The sequence below is a fragment of the Galeopterus variegatus genome, unplaced genomic scaffold, assembly GCF_000696425.1.
Source record: "Galeopterus variegatus unplaced genomic scaffold, G_variegatus-3.0.2 Scaffold9756, whole genome shotgun sequence".
Taxonomy (NCBI): Eukaryota; Metazoa; Chordata; class Mammalia; order Dermoptera; family Cynocephalidae; genus Galeopterus; species Galeopterus variegatus.
The window spans coordinates 36,124-46,882 of record NW_007735867.1 but is presented as its reverse complement, the minus strand read 5'-3'; the positions used below and the strand labels follow the sequence as shown (position 1 = coordinate 46,882).

General features: G+C 37.8%; 1 protein-coding gene across 1 annotated transcript in view; it reads right to left on the bottom strand.

Moving 5' to 3' along the window:
• The window catches only part of KAL1 (Kallmann syndrome 1 sequence), a 38,013-nt gene that overhangs the window by 22,863 nt on the left and 4,391 nt on the right, over positions 1–10,759 (bottom strand). The window contains exon 2 of the mRNA XM_008593862.1: positions 6,448–6,670. Coding sequence (XP_008592084.1) covers positions 6,448–6,670 — 223 coding nt within the window. The remainder of the gene's footprint in view (positions 1–6,447; positions 6,671–10,759) is intronic.

The following is a 10,759-nucleotide window of genomic DNA, read 5'->3' as shown; positions in this document are numbered from 1 at the left end:
CTACCACCGTCTAGTTGTTTTATTGCACAGTATATTTTGGGGAACTCCCAAATCATTCTGTCTCCAGGGTGACCTGCCTCCTTTATTCCCTTTCACCTCTTGCCCAGACCTGTGCAGTAGTCTTCCAACCCATCTCCCTGCACATCCATCTCTTTATTCTAATTCCCTCTTCACAGTATTCTGTGGTTATTTTTCTAAAGCAGAGGTGAGATTCTTTCCTTCTCAAACCCTTCAATTACATTCCATTTCTATAGAATGAAGGGAAACTTCTCACCATTTCCTTTCAGGCATGATAAGCTACCACTCACTCATCTTTCAAATTATCTCTCAGTACGTCATACATTTTTGTCACAGCCCTATCTGTAGACCCAGCTATCTCAGAAACCCACTGCTAGATACCCCATATTACCATGCCCGGCTTATGGCCTTTTTTTTTTTTTTTCCACCACCTCTCTGAAATGTCTTTCCTTCTATTTTCTGACTGTAGACACTTGAATACTTCCAGGTTCAACCAAAACCCACCCCTCTGGGACACTTCCCCTCAACTTCCCAAGTGGAAACAAAGGCTCCATTCTTTTGCTCACTTGAACGTTAAGCCTATAACTGTCAAGATGTGCATTTAACGGCCTCTTGCTGCAGCAAGCTCGTTTAATGATGTCTTCCCCACTAAGCTGTAGCCCCCAGGGGTCAAGAACCACATCTCCTTCATTTCCACAATTCACAGTGTCCCAGAAGAGAACATTCTGCAATGACACATGTTTAGTCAATATTTGCTGGAGGAAAAGCTCAAGATATGCCTGGGGAAATAAGAGAATACTGGAACATTTATGCAAACATTTGCAACATTGGTAAACCCCTCTCTGCTTGAAAGTCACTTAGGGAAGGGAGAAAGCTATCACAGGTATTCTGTGCTACCTTCTCAGTCATATATTCTTTCAGTGAACTCAGATCTCTTTTCCACCATGGTCACATGACTCAAATGTACATTCACTCTTTTTTAAAAAATGAGTAGATACTTAAAAAAAATGTTAAGGTTTTTAAAAAATAAAATAGTTTTTTGCATGGACCATTGGACAGTTAAAAAAAAAAAAAAAAGACCAATTCCTGACAGGACGGAAATCCCAAAGTTAACTGATGATTGGCTTTAATCAGAAATAGCTCTCTATTTTTTGTGTCAAGAAAAAAGCCACCCAAATCTGTTCAGAGTGATGAAAGCCAGTCTCAATAACATGATTGTTTTGCATTATTCTTGCACTCCATGTGGGCAGGCAGGCGGGTTTACCATATTTATACTTCTAATGGATACTTCTAATGGAGGGTTACACAGATATGGGAAGAGACAATAGCTTCGGAGAATATTTCATGATTCACTGGACTTCTTTGTGCATGGAAAAGAGAAGATGGCCAGTTAGTTCCTCAACCGTAGAGCACACCTTTCTCCTTGGCTTTCCAATGTATAATCCTCCAGAGTACATACCACTGCAGCACATACTGTGGCTGCTGATCTCAGAAGCAAATGCAAGAATCCAAATCCCCTTGCTACATGGTTTTGAATCTTGAACATTATTCAACTACCAACAGCCTTAATTAAACATAATGAGCATCAGGGTGATGTCAGTTTCAAATTCCTTCATTTTAAAATCTCTTTAATAATCATGTACAGTGACCCGGCAATTTGCATGTTAAGAAATCATCCATCTGCTTTGCATTGGAGTCAGTGGGCGCGGCTGATTGGAAATAACTCTGGTGCTCTGTGGTAATTGTGTGCAGATGGGCTCAACCCATCAAGACCCCGGCCTCACTTCCAGTGTGGCACAGCCCGCGCTAGCTGAACCAGTATCCCAACTGCATAACCAGATGTGCAGGCTGGGTCTCTTCTCCGTGTGCATTCCATTATGTAAGTGATTCGAATTTTTCTTTTTTAAAATTATTTTTGAACAAATTAGTCATCTGAAATCTAGACTATTCTGTTGAAAATTCAAAAGGGTTATCATATGGCACCCCACAGTATGTGACAATACAGGTTTGGGTGGGGTTTTTCCCCCTTTAAAAGGCAAAAAGCATTACGGTGAAAGCAAAAGAACAGAAACCCAATGCTTTAAAAAAATGTTGAAAATACACTGATGATGGTAAACAACCAGCAGATGCATATTCATTGTGAGATTCTATTACTAGTAAAACTCTTCTGTGTTGAATGTAAATGGTATGAAAATGTAGCAAGATGAAATGTTCTAGTGATTCAATGATTAGCCACTACTTAATATCACTCATAAAAATAATCGGTACTCTAGGAATTTGTATTGACATCAGGTTAAGGCACTGGACCACTGGATTCAATTCACACATTCAATTCACTCATGAGAAGTTGCATTAGTCCATCTCTAAAGGCATGAAGTTTAAATATTTCATGTTAAGATATTTGTAGAAATATTAAGTTAACTTCATTATCAGGTCTTTCCGGAAAGAAATAAAGTGACACATAAATTAATTCTTGGTTCATCCATGGCAACGGGTAAACATAGATAACTGAAAGCCACAGATTAATCTGTATGTTTATTTATATTTATGTTTGGAAAAATGTTTAGCTTTTCCCCTTCCCTATCCAAACCAATTACCACAGTTGGAAGCCAGGAGAGGCAGTTGGGTTTGGCATTAAAATAATAAAACATATTACTTTCTGGAGGGAAGACTGTCTAACAGTGCCATAAAACAGGCTTAATACAGGAAGAGAAAGAAAATATTACAAAATGCAATCATCTATGCCCTACTGTAGAAGATAAGCTCTTTAAACTTTCCGCAATTATATTAGGGTTTGCATTTTATAGAACTAGCACTTTCAAGCATCTTCATTCACTTTAACCTTTTCAGGGCTTCTGTTTTGCTGCTACTAATTTTATTTAAAAAGTAAAAGGAAGGATTTCTGTTTGTTTCGAACTGTAACAGTAGTCTATAAAGTTAACCTATGAGTATCAGCTAAGAGCAGTTCATTCAGTATAACCCAAGTTTCCAGAATATAAAGCTTTTGAAGCTAAAAATCAGTATCTCCCCCCACATTCTGCCTTCCATGAAAGCAGATCGAACTGAAAGTATTTTTGCATTTCTGTAATCTTTAATTTTTAAAAATTAATCCAATATGCAATCAGTTGAAAAAATAGTTCAGGGGCTAGTACATATCAATTTATGGGAAAATTTTTAAAAACTGATTTTCCCACATAAATGAGTGCTGTGTGCATGACTACTTTAGTAAAGAACTACTGTGTTGGTGTCATATTCATGTGGGTACCCAGTGCCCAATACAGATCGTAGCAGATAGCAGGTTCTCCATAAATGTTTATTCAACTGAAAAGTATCAGTACTTGCAGATCCAGGTGACACCTTAAACTTTTAAACTTAAACTGGGGGAAATGTTAAGAAAATGCTCGTCAGGATTTCCAAACAGCAACTACTATGTGATGACACTTTAATAAGTAAATAACCAGTGATTAACAAGCTCATAAGGAACTTACAGTTTTTCCGTATTTGTCCAATAGAACTTGGTTCTCCATTACGTGCACTCTGTATTTAATTTAAATATTTTAGCTCTACAAAGTAATTAGCAATGACAAGGACAGAAAAACCCATGTTATTCATTAGCCTAAAATGATTGATAAGCCAGTGATTTCATTAGGTTAAAAAGATACTGATATATCTTTTGGTTGACCTACAGAATAACAATACAATGATGCCAAGTGAAAGCTTAAGTGACTGTCCTACACAGTCAAAAGAAAATGGCAGGGAGGCTGGCTGGTTGGCTCAGTTGGTTAGAGCTCAGCCTTATAACACCAAGATCACGAGTTCAGATCCCCGTACCAGCCAGCCACCCTCCCCCTGCTAAGAAAAGAATGACACGGACAGCTAGTGCAGGTGGGAGCAGGTGTTAGATATATTTCTGCTGCCAGCTACTGAATCACTTAGGAACAGCCTGCCACCTCAGTTTCAGCAGTTGTAAACTGAGAGCGGGACTAGTTTATCTCAACTGACCATGGGTCCCACTCTTCCTAAGGAAAAGTGTTCCACAGACCCAGCAGAAGCAGGGAGAGGAAGGCAGCCTCCTCCGCAAGTTTGTTCTGGGCAGTAAGAAATCAATCAGAAGGTAGGAAAGAGGTCACTACTGGGACCCCAAGATTGCCAAGGGTGATATGTGTGTCATCTGAATGGGCACTCGCCAAGACAAGGGCTGGTCGGCAGGAGGCTTTCCCTGGGGCCTGAGAGCACTACTCTCCTCTTTCAGAGTGTCTGAGCAGCTGAACTCCTTGCTAGGAAGGCCAGCAGGGACTTCAAGTGGCTACTCAGCTAAGACGCCATTGAAAGGCTGACTTCCTTTTGCTTACACACACTGACTTATTCATTGGTACCATGAAATGCTCCCAGGACGTGGAAACCAGCCTTCTCAGAGGGGCTGCTGAAGAAAGAAAGAGAAAAATGTCTACCTGTACATATACACCTTTTCAACTTAACAGTAGAGTAGTCTTTAAATGCCCATTATGCAAAAGTCATTGTCACTGGGCCGGCCCGGTGGCGCACTGCTACAGTGCCCCGCTTGGGAGCGCGGCGGCGCTCACGCCAAGGGTTTGGATCCCACATACAGGCCAGCCGCTCACTGACTGAGTGAGGTGCGGGCGCAACACCGAGGGTTGCGATCCCGTTGCCGGTCCCGGTCCGGTACGGGCACGACACTGAGGGTTGCGATCCGTTGCCGGTCACGATAAAAGACACAAAAAGGAAAAAAAATAAAAATGAAATTTCTTAAAAAAAAAAAAGTCATTGTCAGGTCAACAGAGTATTTTTATTCCATTTGTGGTTAGTTCTCCATGAATTCCTTCTGTCCACAAAAATCCGAGTTAGGAGTTACTTTGTAGTAGAAGAGCAAGTTCAGCACTTTAATAAAAAGTCCATCTTATTTACTTAAGCATTTACATTCCAAATGTCTTTGCATAATTAATCATTTATTCTAGCATTTCCTAGAATATTCCTCTTATCCTCAGTAAAATAGGCATATTTGAATTTCATACTGACTCTGCAATGTTTTTATAAAAAATGTATATTTTAAGTTATATTACCTCTTTAAAATGCCCAACTTTTAGAACACTATAGGTTTTACAAATGTGTTTAAAACAATCCCTCTTAAAGTATCCTATTTTATGTTAAATGCTAACAATAAATAGCATATGATCTATAATAACAGGCTTTTTAGAAATTAAATGGTTTTAGAATTTGCAAAAGTTATTTGATGTGGTTTGTAATAAAAGGCATGAAAATAAGAAAACTTTAAATCCATTAAAGAAATATCACCCAGTAAGAAGAGGAAGCAGCAATTATTTTGAATTTGAGACATACTATTTATGCTAAGTTTCCAAGGATCCTAGGATTACTGGATGGATTACATAGATTTCAGAGGAGGGTATTTCCCAGGGGGAGATACAGGAATGGGGCAGGTGCATTACTTCTGGGAGATGCAGATTGTTATGAGGGTTAACTAGTCAGCCAGCACATCATTCAAAACTGGCATTGCTGTTGAATACTGTTTTGTACATATTATTTTTTAAATTTACCAGTATTTAGAAATAGTATGTATTTTGTGTGTGTGTGTGTAAGGGGGAGGGAAGAGAGAGAGGAAGACATCTATTATTCTTCATATTTGTAATGAATAATGCCTACTGATTCATTCTACTTTACTCTTCAAAGTAGAGCAGAAAAAAATAACAAAATGTTACGTACCACAGTGTACATTGAGTGTATCCAAAACTATACATAATACAACAGAAGCAATTTGGCATCAAATAATTTTGTCCCATTTACAGAAAAAAACAAGTAGTACTTAGCACGAAGGAGTTAAGTGCTCTAGAAACTGCTTCTGAATGTAAACTACTACATCTGCTAATTTGCTTGATAAATTGAATGAATCTCCATTTCTTGGAAGGAGGCAATTCCCTTGTTTAAGATCTCAACACTAATCAAAATATTTAAAGTCTACACAATGATGCTTTTGTCATTGGATTATGCCAACAGCAAAACCACAATACCAGTATCTTTATTATGTGTTTTTCAAGTGTACCCCATCTCTAGCCTATTTTCCAAGAATTTAAATCTATTTATTCCAATGTACCCAGTAGAGCTAAATTGATTTATTCTTACTAGAGAAAAATACAAAACAGTTCCTGAATTGCTGCTATCCCTATATGTTAAACTTAAAAAGAATTAATATTAATGCTTTGCTCTGCCCCATTTTGAGTTTATTTTGGATGATCTCTGTGGTTCATGAATATTTTAAGATGTGTACCTATGGCATAAGTAAACTTTCTTAAAGTGTATTTCTTGGACTTTTCACATCTATGGTTGACACCCTGCCCTGGGCACACACACTCCTGTGATGTGAAGTCTCTTCACATACTCTGCTTTGCTCATTACCTTTGTACAGAGTCTTGGGCACTTGGCAAGTGTGTCCACAGCCATTCGAACAACATTTCTTCACCCCGGAACACTCATTGTCAACTTCACAACTTTCGACGCAGGCAGCGGCAAACCCACTGGCTTTCTCCGGAGCCGGACAATCCCCCTGCTTCACCAGCAGGATGTACTTGAGGAACTCGCAGCTAGTCAAGCATTCATAGTTCTTCTTGGGGAAGAGGGGCTAAGAGACAGAAGAAGGAAAAAAAATATTCCATTAAAGTACATGAAGTCTGATTTCTAACACATCTAATACACACTCATCATTTTTACAACACCAAACTTCTGTTGAATGTTTCATAAAATAGATGCATTTGTTTCTTGTCCCTTATCAAAGTGACATTTTGTGCTGATTTCCCAAAGCAATGTGGCTCATAAGGGATGGTTTTATATTGCAGGCAGCAGACACACAGCATGCAGATGCCCATGCATTTGCAGATCATTACATTCTATCCCAGTTCAAAGACAGTCAGATAGTTATCAGAAAACGGTTATAGGAAGAAGACACAGGTAGCCTCCCCCATCTGACAAAAGGCAGGAGCATGCCTAGGAACCCAGGCAGGACCTATGGGTACCCTCTCCCACCTGACAGAAGGCAGGACAAAGCCTGTGGACCCAGGCAGGAGTTGCAGGTAGCCCTAGCACCTAACAGAAGTCAGGAGCATGCTGCAAACACCACTTCCATGTGGGTGGTCCAACACAGCCACCACAACAGCAACAGCTGCCACTAGGCAGCCCACCACCCACTCAACTGCATTGACACAAGGAGAGTCACTAACTGAGCACAGAAAAAGAGGCAGAAGTCTCTCTTCTCAAAGCTCATTCCAGAGTAATAAAAGGAACTGCTCTGCCAGATGAGTAGACATCAGTGTAGAGATACTAGAAATACCCCCCCCAAAAAAATTGACACCACTAAAGGAATACAGTAATTCTCAAGTACCATGCCTCATAGAGCAGGAAACTCTTGAAATGACTGAAAAGAATTCCAAGCAACAGTGTTAAGGAAATTCAATGATATATGAGAAGACTCAGCCACATAACAAAATGAAATGAGAAAAAATGTCCAGGATTTAAAGGAGGAAATTTACAAAGAGATTAATACCTTAAAAAGGAATGTAGCAGAACCCCTGGAACTGAAGGATTCATGCAATGAAATAATAATAATAAAAAAAAAAACCAAAAGCTTAAGCGACAGGTTAAAGCAAGCAGAAGAAAGGCTTTCTGATCTCAAAGGTGGTCTTTTTGAAATAATCCAGGAGGACAAGAAAAGGAAAAAATGAAACAGTAGAGAATCTCTGAGAGAGCTAGCAGACAACCTTAAGCACACTAACACCCTAATCATGGGTGTTCCAGAAGCAGAGGAGAAAGGAAAAGGCAATGAAAACAATGTAATAATAACAGAAAACTTCCTAGTATTGGGAAAGACATGGACCTTCAGATCTAGGAGGCTCAAAGATCCCGAAACAAATTCAATCCAAAAACATTCTCTCTAAGACACATTATAGTCACACTGGCAAAGGTCAAAGGCAAAGAGAGAATTCTAAAAGCATCTATAGAAAAGTATCAAGTCACCTACAAGGGAGACCACATCACACTAACAGCAGACTTCTCAACAGAATCTCTACAGACCAGAAGAAAATAGGGTAATACATTCAAAATACTAAAAGAAAAAGAACTTCCAGCCAAGAATACTATATCCAGGAAGACTATCTTTCAGAAATGAGGGAGAAATAGTATATTTCCCAAACAAAAACTGTAAGAGTTCTCCACCACATGACCAGTCCTACAAGAAATCCTCAAGGGAGTCCTGCACCTGAAATCTGAAAAATGATAATCACAACCATGAATACACAAGAAAGAAAAAAAAAAAAAAACCACTGGTACAACAAAAATGCAAATGAGAAAGAGAAAGAAACTAAACCTTACCACCTCAAAAATCCAACAAACATCAAAGAGAAACAATAAAAGGGGAAGAAAGTTACAAAAGATATTTAGACATCCGTACAAAAATTGATAAAATGCCAAGATTAAGACAATACTTGTTGATAAAAGCCTTAAATGCAAATAGATTAAACTCCTCACTCAAAAGACAAAGACTGGCTGATTGAATTAAAAAGCTAAACCCAACAATATGCTCTCTTCAAGAGACTCATCTGACTTGTAAAGACATACATAGAGTAATAAGGAAGAGACGGAAAAGATATACCACACAAAGGAAAACCAAAAATGAGCAGGAGTATAGCTATTTTTATATGGATAAAATAGACTTTAAACCAAAATCATAATAAGAGACAAAAAGGCTGCTAGATAATGATAAAGCCATCAATCCAACACAAAGACATAACAGTCATAAATATATATGCACCCAACACTGCAGCACGCAGATATACAAAGCAAACACTATCAGACCTAAGGAAAGAGAAAGACCCCAGTATGATAATAGTTGCAGACCTGAACACCCTTCCCTCAGCAATTGACAGATCATCTAGGCAACAAACTAACAGAGAAACATAGGATTTAAACTACACTTTAGACCAATTGGACCTGGCAAATATCTACAGAATGTTTCACCCAGCAACTATAGAATATACATTCTTCTCATCAGCATATGGAACATTCTCCAGGGCAGAACATGTTAGGTCACAAATCAAGTCTCAACAAGTTTTTAAAAATTGGAATCATTTCAATTACCCTTTCAAACCACAACAGGTTAAAACTAGAAAACAATAATAAGCAAAACTCTGGAAGCTATACGAATACATGGAAATTAAACTATATGCTCCTGAACAACTTATGGGTCCAAGAAGAAATTAAATAGAAAATCAAAATCTTCTTGAAACTAATGAAAACAAAGACACATCATACCAAAATCTGTGGGATACTGCGAAAGAAGTAATCAGAGGAAAGTTTATCACAATAAATGCTTACATTAAAAGAAAGATTTGAAATAAACAATCTATATCTACACCTCACAAAAACTAGAAAAACAAAAATAATCCAATCCCCAAATTAGTACATAGAATGAAATAATTTAGATCAGAGCTGAACTGAATGAAATAGAGTACCCAAAATGATACAAAGGATCAAGAAACAAAAATTGGTTTTTTGAGAAGATAAACAAAACAGACAAATTATTAGCTGTGCTAACTAAAAAAAGAAGAAAGACCCAAATAACAAAAATCAGAAATGGAAAAGGAAACAATACAACTCATACCACAGAAATACAAAGAATCATTAGAGACTATTATGTACAACTATATGCCAACAAATTTGAAAACCTGGAGGAAATGGATAAATATCTGGATACATATAAACTACCAAGACTGATCAAAGAAGAAATAGAGAACCTGAGAAGACCAATAACAAGCAATGAGATTGAATCAGTAATAAGCAGTCTCCCAACAAAGAAAAGCCCAGGATTGGATGGCTTTACTGCTGAATTCTACCAAATCTTTCAAGAGGAATTAATACAAATTCTCTTCAAACTTGTTTGAAAAGTGGAAACAAAGGCCATTCTCCCAAACTCATTCAATGAGGCCATCATCAACCTGATACCAAAATCAGACAGAGATACAACAAAAACAGAAAAAAGTACAGGCCAATATTTCTGATTAACATAGACACAAAAATCCTCAGCAAAATATTAGCAATCAGAATGCAGCAACACATCAAAAAAATCATACACCATGATCAAGTGGGATTCATCCCAGGGATGTAAGGATGGTTTAAAATACTTAAGTCAATAAATGTGATATACCACATCAAAAAAATCAAGGACAAAAACCATATGATTATCTCAATAGACACATAAAAAAGAATTTGACAAAATTCAGCATCCTTCTTGATAAAGAATCTCAGCAAATTAGGTATAGAAGGAAATTATCTCAAAACAATAAAAGCCTGGGGCCAAAGCCTTATACAACAAACTCACCACCAATATCATTCAGCTTTTCCCTTAAGAACAGGAATTACAAGGATGCCCACTGTCACCACTCCTATTTAACATAGAAATAGAAGTACTAGCCAAGCATTCAGGCAAGAGAAAGAAATAAAGGGCATCTTGATTGGAAAAGAAGAAGTCAGACGGTCACTGTTTGTTGATAAAGAATCTCAGCAAATTAGGTATAGAAGGAAATTATCTCAAAACAATAAAAGCCTTATACAACAAACTCACCACCAATATCATTCAGCTTTTCCCTTAAGAACAGGAATTACAAGGATGCCCACTGTCACCACTCCTATTTAACATAGAAATAGAAGTACTAGCCAAGCA